Source organism: Siphateles boraxobius, unplaced genomic scaffold (genome assembly GCF_051911475.1).
Source record: "Siphateles boraxobius isolate OS27281-9 unplaced genomic scaffold, OSU_SipBor_1 77, whole genome shotgun sequence".
NCBI classification, from domain to species: Eukaryota; Metazoa; Chordata; class Actinopteri; order Cypriniformes; family Leuciscidae; genus Siphateles; species Siphateles boraxobius.
In genome coordinates this window covers 22,817,648-22,843,960 of record NW_027509205.1, presented here as the reverse complement: position 1 = coordinate 22,843,960, position 26,313 = coordinate 22,817,648, and the positions used below count along the sequence as shown (strand labels likewise).

The 26,313-nt window shown below is 37.9% G+C and overlaps 1 protein-coding gene and 1 long non-coding RNA gene across 2 annotated transcripts; both read left to right on the top strand.

The window, feature by feature from the left end:
* The first annotated feature begins 1,075 nt into the window (after positions 1 to 1,075).
* On the top strand, positions 1,076 to 25,105 carry LOC143725974 (stress-associated endoplasmic reticulum protein 1). Its single transcript, XM_077218916.1, has 3 exons — positions 1,076 to 1,308; positions 9,601 to 9,676; positions 24,178 to 25,105. The coding sequence occupies exons 1-3, from the start codon at positions 1,225 to 1,227 to the stop codon at positions 24,216 to 24,218; spliced, it is 201 nt and encodes a 66-aa protein (XP_077075031.1). The 5' UTR covers positions 1,076 to 1,224; the 3' UTR covers positions 24,219 to 25,105.
* On the top strand, positions 7,369 to 8,064 carry LOC143726137 (uncharacterized). Its single transcript, XR_013198397.1, has 2 exons — positions 7,369 to 7,762; positions 7,832 to 8,064. It is a non-coding gene; the product is annotated as an uncharacterized LOC143726137 (long non-coding RNA).
* Positions 25,106 to 26,313: the final 1,208 nt, after the last annotated feature.

The window sequence follows — 26,313 nt, the reverse complement described above, 5'->3', positions numbered from 1 at the left end:
TCTGGGTTCGGGGGCATATTATTTTTCCACTGTCATTGGCAAAGAACATGTATATCTGTGTTAAATAGGAATCCATTGTAATAAAGTTATTCTCCTTCTGGGCACAGTATGCAATAGGCTATTGCTCTTCCTGCTCTCCTCTCTCATCTCCACCTCCTTCTCTCATTCTTCTTCTCTCAGTCTCTTTATCTTTAGGTTACCTGTAAATCTCCCCTTCCCGAAGCTGAGCTTTGATTGATACAGTCTTTGCAAACTGATTATTTATTTCGGTCGTTTAAAACTTCTATCGTAAAACAGCTGTTTAGTTTAGTTCCACTTGTTAATCTCTTGAAGCGTCGCGTTGGGATTCGCGCGCGGCCACGGCTCGCGCTTCTGTTAACATAAATCCCGCTTGCTTTGATCGGTCATCTCAAACATTTTGCCATTGCCGACGAGCGGTGTTGAGTAGCTACTGAAGCAGATCAGATTATGAGATCGGTTATCGTCGCGATATGCGAATCATTGCAGCACCAAATTAGAGTATTAGGCAATTATTTCACAAAGTTCATTATACACTCAGAAAAATGACCGATGTCCGGACCTCGGAGACCACATTGGTGGGTACGGCCCTGAGGCTATTAGGCCGCTTGAGTTTCTAGAGATGTTTTATTATTCTCGCCTTTTCAGCGCCGCCTTTGCGCCTTTTATCCATGTTTTTCATCTATTTTTCTTTGTACGCACATCTCTAACAACTGACTTTTTTTTTGTGGGGCTGCGAGAAAATTCTAATAAAAAAATAGTGGTGCTGCGCTGAGACTGGAGCATTCAACCCAGTGCCATGACAACACCGGCCCTCCTGGCCAATAAAACAGACCGGCCCACCGGGAATTCTCCCGGTGCTCCCGATTATCCAATCCGGGCCTGCTCTATAGAGACCTCATTAACACAATTTATTAGATTCCTTGAAATTAACCAAAAGTCCATACGTGACTGTTGAGAAAGGTTTCCTTTACACCAAGTAAACTGAAAATTTCCTGGATTAGTTTTCAAATATCTGTCAAATGAACGGTTCAGTGGAGTGACGTAAGGAGGAGGCGGGGCCTGCGACAGGGGGGTCACGTGATACCGCTGCTGTGCAGCTCGAGCGACTGGAACGGAACCGAATCGCCGCACACAAACCCGCTCCGTTTACCGGCCCAGCGCGATCTTCCCCCTCCCGCGACGCGTTCCAGCAGCATCAGCATCATGTCGGCGGTGCAGCGGATGAAAGTTGCAAACGAAAAACACAGCAAGACGATCACACAGAGAGGACACGTGCAGAAAACCACGGTACGCGCGCTCCCGCGGCTCACAGAGACATAACACGCGAACACGTAAATGAATGCACAGTAACGTTATATGGATTTACACACTACGCATATTTACACTCAAAACATCAGCACTAGATGAACTCAAATTCATTCACCAGTAACAAAAACTACAATGTCTTTTGCTATTATTAGTACAATATTTTCTAAAATTAAGTATGGAGTGCTGTTTGTGCCAAAAAAAAAGTGTCGACTGCTTCGTGCAATAGATTTGCCTATTTATACTGTTACTGCTGTTGTTTATTGTGTCGTTCGTTCAGGTTAGTTTTATGCCTCTCAATACAGTATGTTATTGTTTTCAGTGAACATTACGCATTTTACAGACATCCATGGTAAACAATTAAAACGTTTAGATTTAAAAAAAAAAAATTCTGAAACATTCAGATGCATTTATCTTTGTTATACTGTATAAACGTGAATGAATCTATATTTCATCTACGTGCTTTATCATAATATTCAGAGTTTTCATTTAGAATTATTGCAAGAAAACCGCTGCATATGGAAGCTTGTTTCCGTAACAGAATAAAACAATATAAAAGATAATTGCGACTTTTTATATTACTATTCTGACACTTTTTCTTACAATTACAAGTTTACATCTCGCAGTTCTGACCTTTTTCTCAAAATTGCATGATATAAACTCGCAATTGCCTGTTTTAAAGTTAATATCTAGTATTTATATACTTTTTTTTTATTTATATCTCACAATTCTGAGAAAAATGTCAGAATAGTGAGATGTAAACTCGCAATTATCTTTTAAGTTGTTTTTTTCTGTGGCGGAAACAAGCATCTAAAGAAAACTCGTCTAAAAAATCTAAATGTTCTGTTTGTTTAGCGGGATATCTGTAAAATGAGCTCCAGAAAACAACAGAAATAACAGTTAATGCTGTGGGAATAATGACATTTTCAAAGTTTCAACTAAAATTTTGGCTTCCGACAATGGCAATGTTTTATTTTTACATTTGATTATTCATTTTCTGTAGTAGGCTATTAGTTGAATACTGTGGTATCAGACTTGCATTAAAAGCTATTTTATTTGTAGCCTTTTTCTCTTGAATTTGTCCTATTGATTGCATTATATTACTGACGGTTCAATAAAATAATCAAATTCTTGAAGGCTTTTTTGCTTACATTAGTTTGCCTGGTATAGATGGAATAAAATCATGTGACCTATTCTGCATCGATGCATAAAAACAAAAGAATAAATTTTTTTTAATCAATCATATAGCCTATATATTAATGTACTGTTTTATTGTAAATAATGTACTGTTTTTATAGGCTATTTTAATTTAAAAAGTTGCATTTGCTCTTTGTAAGCATACTCTTTGTACGTTTAATTTAAATCAGTTTATTTGTAATTAATACACTAAAGACTATGCACTGACTATTTTTACATTTGATTATTCAATTTCTGTATTCTTACTTGAATGCTACTGTTAAAAAATAAAGCACTGTTCATTTCATTTGTTTTTTCCTTATATTGTATTTGTTCTGCCTTTTATAATTTGCATCTTTTTTCTTATTTTTAATAACAAACAACAACAATAAGAACTATTTTGTGATTATTAATATGATAATTATATTTAGGAATGCATCGATATATATATCGGCCAATAATTGGTATCGGCCGATAATAGCAATTATTTTCACTATTGGCCAGCTCCATATTTCTGATAAGAAACAAAGTCTAAGCTTTCAAATTCTGTCCATTTTATCACAAAATTCAATTTTCAAATCGTTTTTATGCTCTTAAATGTAGGGTAGGCAATTTCTTTCCATGAACAGTTTTTGTTATTCTGGTTGAAACTCTTCACATCCTGATAGCAATCCATAAATGAAGTGGCCTAAATATTAACATTAATTATAAGTTGTCTAAAATGTACATATATCTTCTGTGGAAGTCTCAGGACCATAATCTGTTCGTCCAATCATTGAACTTGTTTCTCTGGCAAGAATATTAACGTCATAATAAATCTGCAGTAGTCTGGTGGTAAAGCTTTGGATAAAAGCGTCTGCTAAATGAATAAATGTAAAAGTCAGAGCTCTGTAAGTTGTTTACGTTCATTATTATTGTAATAGTATGTAAGTGTTTTGGTAGATAAATGCCGTCTCTCGTGACGCTTTGCAGACTCTGCTTGAATGATACAGAACAGCTTACTGAAATGTATCATGTTTCATGTAATTGGTCAAACAGTGCTTCATTCGCGGAAAGACAATAAAAGTCAATAAAACAGCTTGTGAAAAATGTCATTTAACGTTGCTTTTACCTCAGGAAAGTTAACCAATGTTCACAGTTGGTTAGTTAGCTATAAAGACACTAGAGTAGGTATGTAACGATACACTTGCAACCGGTTGAAAATCGATAAAAATGTGTGACGATTCAAGTCGGTTGAAATGTTAAACGAATCGCGATACACGTTTTAAAGGTGCAGTGTGTATTTTTTAGCGACATCTAGCGGTTCGGTTGCGAGTTTACACTAAGGGCTCAGCCCACTGCTCACCCTTCCCTTTCGAAGAAGCTACGGTGGCTAAAACCGGACAAACATATATATCGTCGTCTGAGACAGCAGAGAATAGCCAGAGTAAGCCAAGAGTGTGTAACATTGCACTGTTTCTGTACCACAGTCCATTATAAACCACATCAGGGATAAAGTTTACAAAGCCATAGTCAGGTGAGGATCAAGGGTCTTAATATATAATATAATAATAGTAATCAGCTGATTGTCTCACGAACGTAACCAGCACATTTCCCCCCACATAGCAAACCCATAATACAGCGAGGGAGAAGAACCACATGAAACTATGCAACTATATATTTTTTCTAACAGGGTAGTAAAAGTTTAGCTGGCTAAATATGAGCTGTTACTGTGGCTGAGCTGGTTAAAGCGTAAAGCCTTGTTTAAACTCGACGCGTCCGCATGAGCCCAAAGGTGCGCGCGGCAAAAATGGCATGATTGTAACAGCGCGCGCGCCTCCGCATCCCCTAGACACCATTTACTACACACAATAGGCTTTTTTCTCAGATTTTGAAAACTCTTCGCGATCAACTTAAAATTAGTGGTCGACCGATATGGGTTTTTTGATGGCCGATGCCGATATCTTAGAGAGCAGGGTGGCCGATGGCCGATATAAAGCCGATATTTATATAGATATATACATACATACACTAGATTTATATAAATCAATATTTAATAAATTTGATAAATTTAATACATATTTAAAAATCTTTAAAATAAACATGCTTATGCCCTATACTAGATGCCAACTTCTTGAATCTGCAATCCTATTACAGAATTTTCACAAATAAAGTAATTGTTTAAAAATATATGAATATGTGAATAAAAAGGACATACAGCACACAGTGAAAACAACATGAATATGACACAGTGGGCAACTGGATATAGTACAGCATATTTTAAAATGAAGGATTTAAAGTGTTTCCATCGCGTCTCCTGTGAAGCTGATCTTCTGTTCACATTTACTCACTTTGCACGGACCGTCACTCGCAGGAACACGTTTATGCAGGCTACAAATGCACACTTCACAAGATATCACAGCTGGATTCGATTAAATCTGCAAGGTTTGTGAAATTAAATGTTTATTAGATATTCAGAGATTTGTTTAAATTATGTAGATGCGCATTTGCTGAATGTTGACGGTAAATGAGAAAGTATTTTAGGCTGATTGTTTGCCTTTTCAATTACAAATAATATAAAAGCAAACGTATTACTTTTTCGCATACCATTTACTTTCTTTGACCAGTTCTGTAGCCAACGTTCTGTCTAACAAAATATTAGATCTGACTGACAGAGATCGTAAACTAATGAAGACGGAGAATGTGAATGAGCGCTGTGTTCTCTTCTCAGGTGCTGGTGTTCTCAGCGCCACCCGTCAAAATAAAAGTCTGTAGCGCCGTCAAAATAAAAGTCCCGCTTCCAACACATCGGCCAATCAGAAAAACTTATCGGCCGATGCCGATATTTTAAAAAAGCCAAATATCGGCCGATATATCGGCCGTGGCGATATATCGGTCGACCACTACTTAAAATGCTTCCAAGATCGACGGGTTGGTGATTCCTGTAACGTTACTGTTTTACAGTCAATGACAAGAGTACTAATCAGCTGTATCACGAACGTGCAGCACATTTATCCCCACATAGCAAAGCCATAACACAGCGAGGGAGAAGAACTAAGTTACATGAAACAATCCAACTACATATTTTACACCACTGGCAATCACTATCTTTCTGCTGCTTCTCTTTCAAGGTTGTGACGAAACGCGCTCTGTAGCGCTGTGTGTTCGCTGTTGGCTACGGTAGAAACATGACGTCACAATATGTCGACCTTCATAGAAGGGGGTGCCCGCGGTTATGTAGATATAAATGTCTCATTCTAAGGTAATAAAAACATTACGGTTTATTAAGTAAGTTCTTTATACACCACTGACAGCATAGTTATGGATGTCATTTTGCATTTCTGTTAATAGATACTCAAATTTTTTACACATTGCACCTTTAAGCAGGGGCGTTTACTGTAGCCTACTGTGAAGTTGTGAACCTCGCTTTACAGGCACAATAGCAGCAAGCACACACTGGCGCAAAGCTAGCGAGTGTTTTCACTTCATTCATGGAACTTGAGTTTGTGTGAGCCAAACTCAACTTCTATAGGAATGGACTGAAAACGCTCGGTTTGCTCCGCTCGCGCCGCGCCAGTGTGTGCCTCACTGGTGTGCACGCGCCGTCAAACACATGGCGACGGCAAGCGTAGATATTGACTCATCAAATCGGAGGTGTGACGGCATTTTTATTTTTCCGTAGACTAATAATAATCACCACCGTGAGAAGCTCAAGTCACCTCCGTTTTCATGTAAAAGGCATTAATACGACGAGTGCGAGAGCCACGGAGATCACAAGGTGCATCAGTGTTTCCGTGGAAACCAGGTGTTGTATTTATTTTACAATCTCTTTCTGTACATGGATATATATATTTTTTATATATAGAATTTATTGATGGTTATGGCATATTTTTCTAACATTTTTTTTTTTTTTTACTCTTGCTAGTGTAATGATACAAATTATAACAAAATTAAAACCCCTCTAAATGTGGTACTAATTTTACATAGTCTTTTACTTAGTGTGGGAAGGTACCAGTGTCCACCCTCTTGACCAGACAGACAGAAAGACTGAGTTGAAACAACCTTTTTTATTTGACAAATATATTTCAAAATGAAAAAGAAATGTGCAGCATTTTGTCTGAGAAATAATAAAAGGGACACATTTTCATTTATAATTTCTTAAATGAATCACTTGTTAAAAAAATCATGAGAAAATCGTATCGTGAAACCAGTATCGTGAATCGTATCGCATCGTGAGTTGAGTGAATCGTTACATCCCTACACCAGAGAGAAGCTTATTTACTGTTAATTATATATGTATGGTTTAATAAATTTGTCATGAAGACAAGTGTTTATGAAAACTCTAGCCTGGTATTAGTATCATTCTCTTGGTATCAAGAATTGTGAAATGTTGCTGGCATCTAAAATTGTGATATAATAGCAACCGGGAAAATATACTTGATATATATCGCTATCTTGATGAAAATTACTAATATAAGATTTTCTCCTTTTCGTGTTAATCGTGATTACCATATTGACCAAAATAAACATGATAATGAATTTTGCCATTATTGAGCAGCCTTAATAACAGCAGACAAGCTATTTTTTATTCACCTATTATTATACAAATTTTGGGCTATTGCATTAAAAAAATGCTTGATGAAAACACCAAGAATCGCTTAAAAAAAACTCGGGCAAATAATTTATCCAAAAAGAAGATATACACTAGGCTTGTCACGATAACAAATTTTGCTGGACAATAAATTGTCCAAGAAATTATTGCGATAAACGATAATATTGATAATAAATGATAATATTGTCGTAATAATGCAGGTACACCTTTTCAAAGATTAATAAACTTTTGTTGCTAAAGACTGTTTAATACAGAAACCGGGAAACATTTTAAATATCCGCGATAAATTAACAAAACAACTAAAAACAATAAAAGCAATGGACTCTCAGTCTCTGTTAACAAAAAATGCACTTGAATAAATACCAAAAACAATAAATAAAATGGATGTAAACAAAATGGCACTTCAAAAAATATGAAACATTAGGCTTAGACATAAATAGCGATACATTTCATAACAGGCAAAACTACCAGTTATGACCTTTGTAAACAAACAAACAAAAAAAAGTATGCAAAAAACTTTTGAAAAATAATTTCGCCTGGATAAAGCTTTGTTCAAATAAAGCAAAAGTGAATTGCAGTCCATGTCCACCAAGCGAGCGCGTGAGGGAGAGAGTGCGCGAGAGGTACGGGTGAGAGAGAGAGAGAGAGAGGGACGAGCGAGAGGTACGGGTGAGAGAGAGAGAGAGAGAGTGAGAGAGAGAGAGAGAGAGAGAGAGAGAGAGAGAGCGCGCGCGCGAGAGGTACGGGTGAGAGAGAGAGAGAGAGAGAGGGACGAGCGAGAGGTACGGGTGAGAGAGAGAGAGAGAGAGGGACGAGCGAGAGGTACGGGTGAGAGAGAGAGAGAGCGCGCGCGCGAGAGGCACGGGTGAGAGAGAGAGAGAGAGAGGGACGAGCGAGAGGTAGTGCTGCTCGAATGCGCTACGGCGCTCTGCAATCAAATACGATTTTAAATAGGCTTAGTAAAAAAATAATAATAATAAAAAAAAAACATTCGAAAATCAATGTGTGGCGGTCAGCGGTGATATTGTGGCGGGCCGCCACAAATAAATGAACGTTTGGGAAACCCTGCCACGTGACTGACAAGCGCCGCCTCCCCACACAAAAGACCTTGCAACTGACAAGAGGGTCACCGAGAGTTGTCATCCAGTCTCTTTGGTAGAGAGAGAGAGAGAGAGACGAGGAAAACAAACTAGCATGCTAATGATTTAAAACGATTTTTTTATCATGCGATGAATTGATTTATTGACTATCGCGACATGCCTAATATATACATAAACTACGACGGAAACACATTTACCGAATAAATCCCTCAATGCGCAAAACTCATTTGACTTTGCCTCAACAGAGGCTGTGATTTGAAAACTGGACTAACCAGTGGACCAATCGCATCGCAGCATCTCAAATGTTGGTTTGGTGGTTTTGAAATGCCTGAGCCGATCAGTGTTGCCAACTTAGCGACTTTGTCGCTATATTTAGCGAGTATTTAGAACCCTCTAGCAACACATTTTCAAAAAAGCGACTAGCGACAAATCTATCGAATATTTCTGGTGTTATTGGAGACTTTTGGAGACTCTCTGACGTGAAAGCACATATCGTTCTTACTCTTCTCAACGAGCAGCGGGTGCTGCCGTGGTTCCCACCCCCATCCCAAAGCACTCACAGGCGGCCCAGTCCTCGCGCAGCAGCCCCTCCCAGCTGCAGTTAGAGCACCCCTCCCCGTACAGCCTGCAAAAGAATCGCGCAAATGAGTCGCTATTTTTAGCGACTTTTCAAACGTCACTCACTCTAGCTACGTCTACCCTGTTCAGTAAAGGACTGAGAGGAGCAGCAGCACATTCATCTGTTGAGCGCACGGCCGCTGAGAGACGTGAATGAGCAGTGTTTTTCCACGGATTTATTATCTGCTTTTCTTTTTTATTTTAATTAAATAATTTAGTTTCCTTCCTTTACTTGTGCTTACGGTATTACTTGTAATACTCACTATCACAAAGCTTTTGTTCATCCGGCTCCCGAACTCTCTCAATTCAGATAATTTTCCACATTGGCCTATAAAAAAAGTTAGTCAATCACTAGGCCTATATCATAGCTTCTCGTTCTATTGTCTGACAAAACATATATAGGAAATGAGAACAGCTTTATTTTACATTCGGCTATATTATATTATAATATATTAAATACAGTATGTGAGCTGAGCATTAATTTATAGAGAAAACACATTAGACAAGCAGAACGCAAGTACGACGCGATGACGTCACGAATATGCTAATTGACGTATGACGTCATTTAGCGACTTTTAGGTAAGGCGTTAGCTACTTTACTTTGAAAATAGTTGGCAACACTGGAGCCGAAGTTTGTAGTGACTGTCGACATGAACGAATGTATTACAAAGCAGTCGACTCCTTTTTTCCACAAATGAAACCCCATACACTGAAACCTGTGCTGTGATTGGATGTTTGAGCAGTAGATGTGAGTAATCTGCAGTAAGTGAATGTGTGTTTGTCCTGCAGCGTGTGGTCAGTGAGGAGAAGTCTCCGGTGGGTCCGTGGCTCCTCGCACTCTTTGTGTTTGTGGTCTGTGGCTCAGGTGAGATGAGAAAACAGCTCAACGTTTATTAAATCAGTTACATGATGTGCTAGTTCATAATTACATATCAGTATTTTTTGAGAAATGCTTCGCTCGAGATGTGGTGCTGTGCTCAAAGACATTCATCTAATGCATGTTTACATTGGAAAAGCATTGTATCGTTGCATCTATCGTTTTATCAATGTATCTATCATTGTATCGTCGCATCTATCGTTGTCTATCGTTGCATCTATCGTTGTATCGTCGCATCTATCGTTCATCTATCGTTGCATCTATTGTTGTATCTATCGTTGCATCTATCGTTGTATCGTTGCATCTATCGTTCATCTATCGTTGCATCTATTGTTGTATCTATCGTTGCATCTATCGTTGCATCTATCGTTGCATCTATCGTTGAATCTATCGTTGCATCTATCGTTGCATCTATCGTTGTATCGTTGCATCTATCGTTCATCTATCGTTGCATCTATTGTTGTATCTATCGTTGCATCTATCGTTGTATCTGTCGTTGCATCTATCGTTGCATCTATCGTTGCATCTATTGTATCTATCATTGCATCTATCGTTGCATCTATCGTTGTATCTATCGTTGAATCTATCGTTGTATCTATCGTTGCATCTATCGTTGTATCTATCGTTGTATCTATCGTTGTATCTATCGTTGCATCTATCGTTGCATCTATCGTTGCATCTATTGTTGCATCTATCGTTGTCTATCATTGCATCTATCGTTGCATCTATTGTTGCATCTATCGTTGTCTATCATTGCATCTATCGTTGCATCTATTGTTGCATCTATCGTTGCATCTATTGTTGCATCTATCGTTGTCTATCGTTGCATCTATAGTTGCATCTATCGTTGTCTATCGTTGCATCTATTGTTGCATCTATTGTTGCATCTATCGTTGCATCTATCGTTGTATCTGTTGTTGTATCTGTCGTTGCATCTATCGTTGTATCTGTCATTGCATCTATCGTTGTATCTATCGTTGCATCTATCGTTGCATCTATCGTTGCATCTATCGTTGCATCTATCGTTGCATCTATCGTTGCATCTATCGTTGCATCTATCGTTGTCTATCGTTGCATCTATCGTTGCATCTATCGTTGTCTATAGTTGCATCTATTGTTGCATCTATAGTTGCATCTATCGTTGTCTATCGTTGCATCTATAGTTGCATCTATCGTTGTCTATCGTTGAATCTATCGTTGCATCTATAGTTGCATCTATCGTTGTCTATCGTTGCATCTATCGTTGCATCTATAGTTGCATCTATCATTGCGTATATCGTTGCGTCTATCGTTGTGTCTATCGTTGCATCTATCGTTGTCTATTGTTGCATCTATCGTTGTATCCATCGTTGCATCTATCGTTGTATCTATCGTTGCATCTATCGTTGCATCTATTGTTGCGTATATCGTTGTCTATCGTTGCATCTATCGTTGCATCTATCGTTGCATCTATCGTTGCATCTATCGTTGCATCTATCGTTGCATCTATCGTTGCATCTATCGTTGCATCTATCGTTGCATCTATCGTTGCATCTATCGTTGTCTATAGTTGCATTTATCGTTGCATCTGTAGTTGCATCTATCGTTGCGTATATTCTTGCGTCTATCGTTGTGTCTATCGTTTAGGGCTGGTCCGAATACCATTTTTTGAGCTTCGAAGCTTCGGTAGTAATGAACATCGAATATTCGAAGCTTCGGCGAGAGGGGGCTGAACATATTCTTTTCGCTAATAAAGGCAGGAATCTCTGTGTTGGTCTGTCATTTTGCATTTTGATTATTTCGAGAACCGTTCATCCAACCGACTTCACAAGGGAGTGCAGTGTTGCATTTGGTGCAATATAGATGGACACGCGAGACGCGACACATTCAGAATTAATAAACTTTTAGTCAGCTACAGAACAGCGCGAGCGGGAAGCAGCGCACCTCACGCGGGCAGGGTTTATATGCTCCGAGAACGGACACTCCACTATGATATAAAACGCACACACACAGGTCTGTTAAATTAAGCAATACTTTTAAGGTAGTCTAATATTTTTCTGACTAACAAATTACTGACACAGTAAAGGGTAGATTTAAATAAAGAAAACCGAAATTTAAATAAAGAAAAAAATAAATTTAAATAAGGAAAAACTAAATTTAAATAAAGAAAAAAATATATTTAAATAAAGAAAAACGAAACTTAAATAAAGAAAAACGAAACTTAAATAAAGAAAAACGAAATTTAAATAAAGAAAAATGAAACTTAAATAAAGAAAAAACGAAATTTAAATAAAGAAAAATGAAACTTAAATAAAGAAAAAACAAAATTTAAATAAAGAAAAACGAAATTAAGTTAAATTAAAAACGAGATTAATTTAGATTGATAATAACGGGTAAAAGGCTAATACATTTTGTTTCTATTATTCTATTTTCCACAATGTCAAAGCAACGCAGCTTAACCCAAAACACAAGCTCAGGCATGCACTTCGGTCCATACAAACTCCGCTGTTCTGCGCTCTAGCCAGAGAACACTCCCGTTGCAGTTAGGCGTCGGTTCTATTTCTAGCATGCACGCATTTTCCGCGTGGCTCGAGCCGCGCCTGAGACGCGTGTTTCACACAGGCAGTGTGCAAACTCCAACCTGTTAACATGGGAGCTGAAATAAAAACGTACATGCCACACAGCTGAGACGCTCACTCCATGCAGCGGTTTCGCGGGGGATCCCAGGTGTGCAAAAAAAAAAAAAAAAACGAATATTCGAATGTCAAATTTTCAAATCGAATACCAACCCACCGAACGAATATTCGAATATTCTGGTCCAGCCCTACTATTGTTGCATCTATCATTGTCTATTGTTGCATCTATCGTTGTCTATCGTTGCATCTATCGTTGCATCTATCGTTGTCTATCGTTGCATCTATCGTTGCATCTATTTTTGTCTATCGTTGCGTCTATCATTGCATCTATCGTTGCATCTATCGTTGTCTATCGTTGCATCTATCATTGTATATCGTTGCGTCATTAGTTGCGTCTATCGTTGCATCTATCGTTGCATCTATCGTTGCGCCTATTGTTGCGTCTAGGCATGTGCCGGTATCAAATTTTCATGCTGCGATTAATTGATTGAGCTTTTATCACGGTATACGGTATTATCACGATATTTTAATTGCACAAGAGAAACAGACGGATTGGGGGTATCTAAAAAAAACTTGCATCACAATGTGTAATTGTGATTGTCAAAACATTAATTTTATTTTTTAGTGACAACATGTTATAATGTTTACATGGTACAGTTACTGAGGCTACTGTTTGTATTATTGCTTAACACAATTTTCATGATTTCAATTAAATTCTTGGATTTAATTTCAATCTTGATTCAATATTGACTCATTTGGATAAATATTAGGTAGGCTACAGTAGATAGCCTGCATTTAATTTTTTCTCAAGAAAAAATATATCTCACATAATGCTGTAAACATACAGAGAGAAATTAAATATAATGCATACAATATAAATATAATAATAATATAAATATAAAAATGTAATATGCCGTAATTTTCATTATAATAACAATTATATAATGACAAGTAAACATATATTAAAATATGTAATATAGTGCACATATTTAGCAAAATACTCCTCTCTATAGCTATTTTCTTATAGTCAACTAACATTAAATGGCTTTCCTGAGGTAAATGTAACGTTCTGTGACATAATTGTTCTCCTGCAGTGTTATTGACCTCTTTCCGTGGTTGAAAAACACTGATTGATCGAAAGTACGTATACCTTTCGGTGGGTTGTACTGTATCTTTAATAAAAAGTAGCAGATGATCTGTTTACTTGAACTGAGGCACGCGATCTGTCACGTCATTTACAAGCACCAAAACAGTATTTATTGTCTGAATTTCGTTATAAAACCTGAGAGCTGATATTTTTTTCATATCAAAAGTAACCTGCTCTGTCTAGTCTGTCGGTGTCAGTGTCCTCTTTGCTCCGCGATTTTTCTCTGCGTGAGAAAATGGATGTGTGGCGCGAGACCGTGTGAAAGTGTCAATTGCGTGAATCTCAAACTGCTGAATGCGTGAGAGTTGGCAGCCATGCGGGGGATAAATAGTCGGCAGCGTTCCTCCTTCCGCCGTGCTTCTTTTCCATGTGAGGATTGTTTACATTAGAGTGCACACTGAATTCACACAGTGCTTATACATGTGCTGTGGGGATTGTTTACATCAAAGTGCGTACGTGTTTTGCGCAGCATATACGCATTGTTTTTTTAAGCGGTTGATGGAAAATAAGCTGATGCGCGTTCTAAAAATCTAAATTCGGATCTATTATTTTTCACGGTATTTCGAAGTCCCCGCGATAACAATATCGTGCATATTCATTACCGCGATTTATCGCATTACCGAATACCGGCACATGTCTAGTTGCGTCTATCGTTGCATCTATCGTTGGCTATCGTTGCATGTATCGTTGTGTCTATCGTTGTGTCTATCGTTGCATCTATCGTTGCGTCTATCGTTGTCTATCGTTGCATCTATCGTTCTCTATCGTTGTCTATCGTTGCATCTATCGTTGTCTATGGTTGCATCTATCGTTACATCTATCCTTGTCTATCGTTGCATCTATCGTTGTCTATCGTTGGCTATCGTTGCATCTATCGTTGTCTATCGTTGCATCTATCGTTGTCGATCGTTGCATCTATCGTTGTCTATGGTTGCATCTATCGTTACATCTATCCTTGTCTATCGTTGCATCTATCGTTGTCTATCGTTGGCTATCGTTGCATCTATCGTTGCATCTATCGTTGGCTATCGTTGCATGTATCGTTGTGTCTATCGTTGTGTCTATCGTTGCATCTATCGTTGCGTCTATCGTTGTCTATCGTTGCATCTATCGTTCTCTATCGTTGTCGATCGTTGCATCTATCGTTGTCTATGGTTGCATCTATCGTTACATCTATCCTTGTCTATCGTTGCATCTATCGTTGTCTATCGTTGGCTATCGTTGCATCTATCGTTGTCTATCGTTGCATCTATCGTTGTCGATCGTTGCATCTATCGTTGTCGATCGTTGCATCTATCGTTGCGTCTATCGTTGCATCTATAGTTGCATCTATCGTTGTCTATCGTTGCATCTATCGTTGTCTATCGTTGCATCTATCGTTGTCTATCGTTGCATCTATCGTTGCGTCTGTCGTTGTCTATCGTTGCATCTATCGTTGCGTCTGTCGTTGCATCTATCGTTGTCTATTGTTGCATCTATCGTTGTCTATCGTTGCATCTATCGTTGGCTATCGTTGCATCTATCGTTGTCTATCGTTGCATCTATTGTTGTCTATCGTTGCATCTATCGTTATCTATCGTTGTCTATCGTTGCATCTATCGTTGTCTATCGTTGCATCTATCGTTGCATCTATCGTTGCATCTATCGTTGCATCTATCGTTGCATCTATCGTTGCATCTATCGTTGCATCTATCGTTGTCTATCGTTGCATTTATCGTTGCATCTGTAGTTGCATCTATCGTTGCGTATATTCTTGCGTCTATCGTTGCATCTATCATTAGCTACGTTTACATGGACACAATCGGAATGAAATCAATACGATTGATGAATCCGAACACGGTGTTTACATGAACTATAAATAAAGTAATCGGGTTGATGTGCGCGTTTATATGTCACAAGATTCAGATCGGAATTGATTTTTTGACATGCGCACACTGCACGAATATGCCGCTGTTCGCGCATAACTATTCTCCTTTATTGGTTCTTTATTTTTTTTAAACAGCAGACTTAATATTTATCCGTCTCTGGTCATGATTTGGAGACGATGAGCATGAACCGTTTTGCCGTGCTGCTATTGATCACGCAGTAAAACCACGCGCCCAAAACCAGTCTTCCATGGATGATAATCTGAAACAAGCACTGGTGGGACGTTGTCCTGCTCCACTTCACAGACGCTGAGTGAAATGAGAATTTTTTAATGACGGAACACTCATTTATATTCACTTTATTCAACAGGAAGAACAGCTTGTTCCACGCGTCATACGTCATTACGCTATTTCAACGTCATTGCACATGCGCAGTCCTTTAAGTTTCGGTTTTCAATCCGATCAAGTGTTTACATGTTCTCTCGATCGGATTACAAAAGGAGTAAACCACCCCTTTCAATCCGATCGAAATTTCAATCGGATCGATTAAGGTGTTTACATGAAGGTTTTTTAGTCCGATTGAGCCGTCAATCCGATTATAAGTGTCCATGTAAACGCAGCTATTGTCTATTGTTGCATCTATCGTTGCATCTATCGTTCTCTATCGTTGTCGATCGTTGCATCTATCGTTGTCTATGGTTGCATCTATCGTTACATCTATCCTTGTCTATCGTTGCATCTATCGTTGTCTATCGTTGGCTATCGTTGCATCTATCGTTGTCTATCGTTGCATCTATCGTTGTCGATCGTTGCATCTATCGTTGTCGATCGTTGCATCTATCGTTGCGTCTATCGTTGCATCTATAGTTGCATCTATCGTTGTCTATCGTTGCATCTATCGTTGTCTATCGTTGCATCTATCGTTGTCTATCGTTGCATCTATCGTTGCGTCTGTCGTTGCATCTATCGTTGTCTATTGTTGCATCTATCGTTGTCTATCGTTGCATCTATCGTTGGCTATCGTTGCATAGTTGTCTATCGTTGCATCTATCGTTGTCTATCGTTGCATCTATTGTTGTCTATCGTTGCATCTATCGTTATCTATCGTTGTCTATCGTTGCATCTATCGTTGTCTATCGTTGCATCTATCGTTGTCTATCGTTGCATCTATCGTTGCATCTATCGTTGCATCTATCGTTGCATCTATCGTTGCATCTATCGTTGTCTATCGTTGCATTTATCGTTGCATCTGTAGTTGCATCTATCGTTGCGTATATTCTTGCGTCTATCGTTGCATCTATCATTAGCTACGTTTACATGGACACAATCGGAATGAAATCAATACGATTGATGAATCCGAACACGGTGTTTACATGAACTATAAATAAAGTAATCGGGTTGATGTGCGCGTTTATATGTCACAAGATTCAGATCGGAATTGATTTTTTGACATGCGCACACTGCACGAATATGCCGCTGTTCGCGCATAACTATTCTCCTTTATTGGTTCTTTATTTTTTTTAAACAGCAGACTTAATATTTATCCGTCTCTGGTCATGATTTGGAGACGATGAGCATGAACCGTTTTGCCGTGCTGCTATTGATCACGCAGTAAAACCACGCGCCCAAAACCAGTCTTCCATGGATGATAATCTGAAACAAGCACTGGTGGGACGTTGTCCTGCTCCACTTCACAGACGCTGAGTGAAATGAGAATTTTTTAATGACGGAACACTCATTTATATTCACTTTATTCAACAGGAAGAACAGCTTGTTCCACGCGTCATACGTCATTACGCTATTTCAACGTCATTGCACATGCGCAGTCCTTTAAGTTTCGGTTTTCAATCCGATCAAGTGTTTACATGTTCTCTCGATCGGATTACAAAAGGAGTAAACCACCCCTTTCAATCCGATCGAAATTTCAATCGGATCGATTAAGGTGTTTACATGAAGGTTTTTTAGTCCGATTGAGCCGTCAATCCGATTATAAGTGTCCATGTAAACGCAGCTATTGTCTATTGTTGCATCTATCGTTGCATCTATCGTTGTCTATCATTGCATCTATCGTTGCATCTATCGTTGTCTATCGTTGCATCTATTGTTGTCTATCGTTGCGTCTATCGTTGCGTCTATCGTTGCATCTATCGTTGCATCTATCGTTGCATCTATCGTTGCGTCATTAGTTGCGTCTATCGTTGCATCTATCGTTGCATCTATCGTTGCATCTATCGTTGCATCTATCGTTGCACCTATTGTTGTCTATCGTTGCATCTATCGTTGTCTATCGTTGCATCTATCGTTGTCTATCGTTGCATCTATCGTTGGCTATCGTTGCATCTATCGTTGTCTATCGTTGTCTATCGTTGCATCTATCGTTGCATCTATCGTTGTCTATCGTTGTCTATCGTTGCATCTATCGTTGCATCTATCGTTGCATCTATCGTTGTCTATCGTTGCATTTATCGTTGCATCTGTAGTTGCATCTATTGTTGCGTATATTCTTGCGTCTATCGTTGCATCTATCATTGTCTATTGTTGCATCTATCGTTGCATCTATCGTTGTCTATCGTTGCATCTATCGTTGCATCTATCGTTGCATCTATCGTTGTCTATCGTTGCATCTATCGTTGCATCTATTGTTGTCTATCGTTGCGTCTATCGTTGCATCTATCGTTGCATCTATCGTTGCATCTATCGTTGTCTATCGTTGCATCTATCGTTGTCTATCGTTGCGTCATTAGTTGCGTCTATCGTTGCATCTATCGTTGCATCTCTCGTTGCGCCTATTGTTGCGTCTATCGTTGCGTTTCGGTTTTCAATCCGATCAAGTGTTTACATGTTCTCTCGATCGGATTACAAAAGGAGTAAACCACCCCTTTCAATCCGATCGATATTTCAATCGGATCGATTAAGGTGTTTACATGAAGGTTTTTTAGTCCGATTGAGCCGTCAATCCGATTATAAGTGTCCATGTAAACGCAGCTATTGTTGCATCTATCGTTGCATCTATCGTTGTCTATCATTGCATCTATCGTTGCATCTATCGTTGTCTATCGTTGCATCCATTGTTGTCTATCGTTGCATCTATCGTTGCATCTATCGTTGCATCTATCGTTGCATCTATCGTTGTCTATCGTTGCGTCATTAGTTGCGTCTATCGTTGCATCTATCGTTGCATCTATCGTTGTCTATCGTTGCATCTATCGTTGCATCTATCGTTGTCTATCGTTGCATCTATCGTTGTCTATCGTTGCATCTATCGTTGTCTATCGTTGCATCTATCGTTGCATCTATCGTTGCATCTATCGTTGTCTATCGTTGCATTTATCGTTGCATCTGTAGTTGCATCTATCGTTGCGTATATTCTTGCGTCTATCGTTGCATCTATCATTGTCTATTGTTGCATCTATCGTTGCATCTATCGTTGTCTATCATTGCATCTATCGTTGCATCTATCGTTGTCTATCGTTGTCTATCGTTGCATCTATCGTTGCATCTATTGTTGTCTATCGTTGCGTCTATCATTGCATCTATCGTTGCATCTATCGTTGCATCTATCGTTGCATCTATCGTTGCATCTATCGTTGCATCTATCGTTGCATCTATCGTTGTCTATCGTTGCATCTATCGTTGTCTATCGTTGCGTCATTAGTTGCGTCTATCGTTGCATCTATCGTTGCATCTCTCGTTGCGCCTATTGTTGCGTCTATCGTTGCATCTATCGTTGGCTATCGTTGCATGTATCGTTGTGTCTATCGTTGTGTCTATCGTTGTGTCTATCGTTGCATCTATCGTTGCGTCTATCGTTGTCTATCGTTGCATCTATCGTTCTCTATCGTTGTCTATCGTTGCATCTATCCTTGTCTATGGTTGCATCTATCGTTACATCTATCTTTGTCTATCGTTGCATCTATCGTTGTCTATGGTTGCATCTATCGTTACATCTATCTTTGTCTATCGTTGCATCTATCGTTGTCTATCGTTGCATCTATCGTTGTCTATCGTTGCATCTATCGTTGTCTATCGTTGGCTATCGTTGCATCTATCGTTGCATCTATTGTTGTCTATCGTTGCATCTATCGTTGTCGATCGTTGCATCTATCGTTGCATCTATCGTTGCGTCTATCGTTGCATCTATCGTTGCATCTATCGTTGTCTATCGTTGCATCTATCGTTGTCAATCGTTGCATCTATTGTTGTCTATCGTTGCATCTATCGTTGTCTATCGTTGCATCTATCGTTGTCTATCTTTGCATCTATCATTGGCTATCGTTGCATCTATCGTTGTCTATCGTTGCATCTATCGTTGTCTATCGTTGCATCTATCGTTGGCTATCGTTGCATCTATCGTTGTCTATCATTGCGTCTATTGTTGCGTCTATTGTTGCGTCTATCGTTGCGTCTATCGTTGCGTCTATCGTTGCGTCTATCGTTGCGTCTATCGTTGCGTCTATCGTTGCGTCTATCGTTGCGCCTATAGTTGCATCTATCGTTGTATATCGTTGCATAAAAATAAAGCCCTAGTTTTATCTATCATTGCATCTATGGTTGTCTATCGTTGTATCTATTGTTCTAGCGTTGCATCTATCGTTGCATCTATCGTTGTCTATCGTTGCATCTATCGTTGTCTATCGTTGCATCTATCGTTGCATCTCGTTGTCTATCGTTGCATCTATCGTTGTCTATCGTTGCATCTATTGTTGTGTCTATTGTTGTGTTTATCATTGTCTATCGCTGTGTCTATTGTTCTATCGTTGTGTCTATTGTTCTAAAAATATTTATCCAGACATCAATAGCTTATTGATCATTCAATTCAATTCAATTTTTTTTGCATAGCGCTTTTCACAATACAGATTGTTTCAAAGCAGCTTTACAGAAAGTGCATTTCAGAAATGTACATAGAAAAATACAGTTAGTTAATCATGTATTCATATGTGTTATCAATCATTTAGTTGTTGCTAGTTTGAGTTGAGAAATACACATTTCAGAATTATAACTAATCTGTGTGTGCATTTTGCTTTAGAACCAAGCAAATATTGACCTCAATAATCGCAATATGACATTTTCCCCAAATCGTGCAGCCCTAGTTTTATTTATCATTGTATCTATTGTTCTATCGTTGAGTCTATCATTGCATTTATCGTTGTCTATCGTTGTATCTATTGTTCTATCATTGTGTCTATTGTTCTATCGTTGTGTCTATCACTGCATCTAATAATAAAAGACAACATACAATAAAAATACTTCATAAAATTATAATAAAAATATACTTGAATTAATACTCCTTGTGCAGTTTGTGTTGAACGTCAGAACACAGAATCCGCTGTTTTGGGAAACATATTGGTTTGTTGTATCCAGGGGTTAAATTGGGATTTATTATGTGGGGGTGCTCCCCCTAGGGGGGTCCGGGGGCATGGCACTTTCTGGAGAGTTTTGTGCAAAGAAATTGAGAAATTGAGTATTACATGATATGTGAAAAACTGCAAGGTTAAGAGCATATACTTTGCATTGTTGTAGTATCAACAGGTATTATGACATTTAGCATTTACATTACTGTTAATTAGTCATCACTTAATTACACATTGTATTACCTTGTTATGATATATAGTGACCCATGCAATGTGCCAAACATAATGTGCCACATGAAGAGACAGTGCAGCATATGACAGTAGCAACAGCTGAAAAGATTTGGGTCTGTGGTGACCAGGTCCACCTCACAGACACTTCCTTCTCCCATTCTCTCTCTTTACTACTACAACACACACACTCATCCTACTCTGCATCATTTCTCATCAAGAAGGTTGCTTGGGAGCTAAAAGTAGGTGTAGCAAGTCTTATATTTCTGTAATTCACACAGATCAAATACAAATATGCTGACTGAATATATTGCTAGTTTATTTTGAGTAGCCAGCTAGCAGTTCTCTTGGCAGTTTGCTGATAATCCGGTGTCTGAAGTAAAATGCTCAAAACATCTGAGAAAAATCACATGGTCAACCTAGACTTGGTTATTTAATTTCGATTCAGTCTTATTTTACTTACCTTGTCATTCAAGGCCAGGGCACTTTTTGTACATTTCTGGAACTTTAGCGCGCTTCCACATCCCGCGCAACTAGGGATCTCCCAGGAACATTCATTATATATTGATGCGTACATTTATCTGTGTCGCCTAGATGCGCGTGCGCGAGCGGTGCGCGATCATGGTCGACTGACATCGAGATTACGCAGCTGAACAAGAATATGGCCTCGATTGTTCTCATCTCTCCGCCGAGACAAAATAGACATGCCATTTCAAAAATCTTTCATTTATTGTCAGAAATATGTTTTCAAAAGCATCACTTTCATCAAATTTTATGTGACAAATTTCCAGTAGGCAACTGACTGCAAACAAGCAGGCTTATGTGCCCAATTTAACCACTGGTTGTTTCCACACTAACTTTGAATATGATCCAGTAGAGATGCTTTATCTCAGATCTCGCTGATATTTCAGTCCAAACTTTCCACCTGCATGAATAATGCCATGGTGTTTATTTACATCGAGTCTGATCTGTGTGTGACCATTCAGAAGATTTACATGTTGTAAATAATGAGACTGTTGTTTCGCAGATCTTATTTGTAAATCCTATGGCTTTCAAGAGCTAAGAATAATTTTACTGTTAAGATGATACTTTAGTGCAGGGGTCGCCAGCCTTTTTTCATTTGAGAGCTACTTTTTTAAAAATGAAAGTGGCCGAGAGCTACTCATGTAATACAATACTTAAATCTCTTACATAATGTCTCATAACTCTCATATTAATAACTATCCAAACTGTTTTAGACCTAAAAGAGTTTTTGTAGGCCTATATATGTCACCCTTAAATGTCAGAGAAAAGAACAAAATCAGAGATAAAACATTTTTTTATAGAAAATTTTACTTTGCATATTGTACTGTAAAAACACCTAATTTTAGTAGATCTTAACTAGAGATAAAATGGCATGAAAATTCCATTTCATGATTATTGTGACCAAAATGTTCACGGTTATCACAGAATCCTGTTCAAAAAGTACTGATACTACACAATGAAATCAATTCACCAAGTTTTATGTGGAAAAACCAGCAAATAACAAATAAAATTAGCATCAATATGCACTTTTTGTTTACATAAACATTAAAATAAGAACATTAAAAATGATGGCCAGATTTTAAAGGAGTGTCTTGCAACATGTTTTCTGCTAACATGTACAAGTTCAAATAAAGTTTTGCAATTTTTTTTTATAAAAAGATAAACCTTACATATTTCAGCCTTTAAATCATTTTTATAAAAAGAATGAGTCAAAAAAAGATAAATTACTGACGTTTACAATGCACATTAGCTTATCTTTTATTATTAATAGTAAAATTCGGTCCAATTTCCCTGAGGCGTCTGTCGTTGCTATGCAACCATGCACTGCGCTCTCCACAACGACAAAGAAGTTTAATAGCTAATGGATTTCCACTAGTGAAAAACGCTTGCTGTATAGTAGCTCTGCTACAAGATTTATTAACGGAGAAGAGAAAAACACCCGTAGTGTTTGGGTGCACCCCATAGACTGTAAAAAAAGATGGACGACGCGCCTTCGTTCTCTTCCATTGGTGAGAAGTGAAGCCGCCATTGTCCCGATATGGCGCTGACATCTTGGGACTTGAGTCTGCGCAGTTGCGATTTCGGTACCAGACATGCGCAGTAGAGAGCAGGAAGTAAAGCCGCGAAATCAACGTCCCACTCTCACTCTCGCTGAATCAATCGTAAGCACGAGCCTCTGCTGCAGAACAAACCATTATGTCGGTGTGAAATAATTAATTATAGAAATTTAGATATTAAATTTAAAGCTCCAATCTCCTCAGTCCTCCAAAGATCCCGAAAAAAAGTCCGTTGTTGCTTCAGTGACTACTTCGCTCAGAGAACCTGTCAATCATGACGCCATAGCCCCGTTTTTATAGCATCAAATAGCTAACTAAAAACAAACACTTGAAATTACATCAGCGTGATAAAAACTACAGTTAATGACAGAAACTATCTTTGGAAAAAAGATATGTGAAGTGTAATGTAATTGTTTAGTTGGTCTCACGTCCTGTTGAATAACACGGGGAGGCGGGGTTTATGAGCTATACTAGGACCGACCACCGGGGGGCGATCGAGACGCTTTGGCTTCACTTTTCAGGGCTTGTGCGGCACGCTTGGTGCACCCCCATCCTTCATGTTGACTGAGCTTTCAATGTTGTTACGGAAGGGTGAAGCTGATTGGTTGGTTCTTGTCACATGACCTGCCAGAGAAAAGAACATTTTTTATAGAAAATTGTACTTTGCATATTATACTGTAAAAACACATAATTATAGTTGATTTTAGTTGAGTTTGCGGGATTCTGTAAAGTTCAGATTTTTTTTTATCGCTGCGCCTGGAAAAATAACGAAGTTGAGCGCGCAAAAGACGCGATATGTGAACGAGTTTCCTCCAATCAGGAGCGGGTGTTGGAGAACCCTGCTTTAGTGTGTCTACAGTGTATCATATCAATAATACAGTTGTTTCAGTGTTCAGACATACATTTCATTGTCATTACACCAATATGTTTGTCCAGTATTCAAGATTTATTAAAAGACACACTGTTTGAATTATCACTGCAAAAATATTTTAAAACAAAACACTTTTGGACCCTTTAATAACGAGCGTCACAATATGCAATACATGCTTTCAGTTGTTCTTTTTAATCATGCAACTAATAAAATATGATCTTTTGGGTCACATGTCTTGCAAAATGTGCAGTTTGCATTGCTCTTGTGACGTGAAAGTGCTTTAATATGCATTAATATTATCTTTAATATTATATATCTCTTTCACTTTTAGCCATCTTCCAGATTATCCAGAGCATCCGGCAGGGAATGTAAGCGCCGTCTGAAGCCGCTCGCACTGATCTTCCATGGAGACGTTTTCTTCTTCGGTTAATCTGTTAGTTTTTGTTTACAGCTGATTTCAGTTCTGCGTGTGTGTGTGTGTGTGTGTTTGTTGTGAGGATTTTTTGTGTGCAACGGTTGGACCGTCTCAAGCATGACAGATGCGTGTAATTCTTCTTTGTGTCGGCTGCTCCTCAGGACGCTCTGATTTTATTTTCATTGTTCAGTTTCACTGATTTGTGTCGTTTTCAAGTAAACAATAGCTATGTTTCTATTCAAAGTGGCGAATTTAATTTGTGCGCTAAATTGGAATGTCGCATAAAACATTTGCAAATTAAAGCAGTGTTTGCTTCCCACGTGTTCAGGAGAAAATAAACATCACGAACTGGGAAATTGCAGCAAAATATCAGTAATAAGGCTATTTTTTCTTCAATCATAAATAACGAGCGGCAGACGAAACGCAAAAATGCTGTGATGCGATTGGTCCGCTGGTTACTCACAGCCTGAGTTTGTTGTTCCTCATCGAGGGATTTATTCGGTTAATGTGTTTCCATCATAGTTTATGCTTATCAGAGTTTTATTTATAGTTACATCTTATCGGATGAAACATTTATCCAATCGAGCGCATACTTTTTTTTAATGCGCATTTTTAGAATTAATGCTCATTTCGGCATTTCCATCCAGCATTTTTTTTTAATGCGATATCCCAAAATGTGCATAAAAATATGTGGAAAGAAACAGCTATTTATGAGATTTTGTATGAACTCAGAGAAATGTGTATATTCAGAGATCAGTAGCCATATGAATCTGTACCTCGGTCTCTTACAGGAAACTGATGCTGTGTAATAATGATTTTATACAAATAAAAGATATTTTCTTTATTGGCACTGTGTTTTACTTTTTTTTAAAATACTGTGGTTTTCTATTAAGTAAAGTATATTTCCAAAAGTATGTGATTCTGACTAATTGGTTTGTCATTTCTGAGGTAAAATCTTTAAAGTGGACAGGAAATTAAAATTAATCTATTTGCTAAATGTATGTTATAGATCTTATTGCATGTTTTTTTTCTTCCAAATGTTCTGACCTTGTAACTGTCATAAAATATATAAATACATACCCCCCCCCCCCCAATCCTTTTCTCAATTTTTCAGTTCAATGAGCTTTATTGGCATGCCAAATTGTATTGCCAAAGCATGTATATGAGCATGAAAATAAATTAAACAAATTCTGTATTAAACAGGTGTGGAAAAACAGAGAAATAAATAAATTACTAAATATTTAAGTAAAATACAATATATGTGCTGCTCTCTCTCTCTCAAATTCAAAATTGCTTCATTGGCATGACTGTAAATAATACAATACTGCCAAAGCTTGGAATACGTAGAATAATATTCAACATTTGATAGTGTTTTAACATACAGGCTACACACACACATTACTGAGGGTCACTGCGGTGGACAGTCGGGAATCACACTGAGGTCAGACACAATACACACATTCATGTCTCTAATGTTGCAGTTAATGTGTTTGTTAGCATAAATTAATCCAGCAATTGATAGCAAATGTCCATTTTGTGATCAGAGGGAAACAATTTTTCACTGTTTTGTACATTGTGACAGGCTTAAAGGCTTATTTTTGATGCTTAATTTCATGTTTGTGGAATTTAAAGTAATATTTTCAAAGGTTGGTTTCATTTTTGGTTTCAAGTTTTGGAGAAAAAAGGGCAACTTAACTTTGTTACTGGAAAAGAGAAAATGTCTAGGCTCTGAAAATAAAAAAAATAAAAGGTGAAGTTGGTCGGGATGTAGTAGCCTACAAGTTTTTAAGAGATTAATAAAAGTTTAAAAAATTAATAAAAGACTAAATTAATTTTTTTATTTTATAAAAATATTAAGAATATAGAGGAATTTGAAAATGTATGGAATTACAAAGAAAAGTTGTGCTTAGAGATGGTGAATTAATTTTGAGTAAAGTGTATTTTTGTTATTTGTTTTTAAATGAGTTAAAGTGTTATTAAAAAATCTCTCTCTCTCTCTCTTTTTTTATTACAGAAAAGGGTACAAATCACAAGTGACTAATCAAAATATAT

Excerpts from the sequence above, each read along its gene's own strand:
- LOC143725974 (XM_077218916.1), top strand. The coding sequence starts at position 1,225 with ATGTCGGCGGTGCAGCGGATGAAAGTTGCAAACGAAAAACACAGCAAG. Across the intron at positions 1,309-9,600 it reads GACACGTGCAGAAAACCACG|CGTGTGGTCAGTGAGGAGAA; the intron begins GTACGCGCGCTC and ends TTTGTCCTGCAG. Across the intron at positions 9,677-24,177 it reads GTTTGTGGTCTGTGGCTCAG|CCATCTTCCAGATTATCCAG; the intron begins GTGAGATGAGAA and ends TTTCACTTTTAG.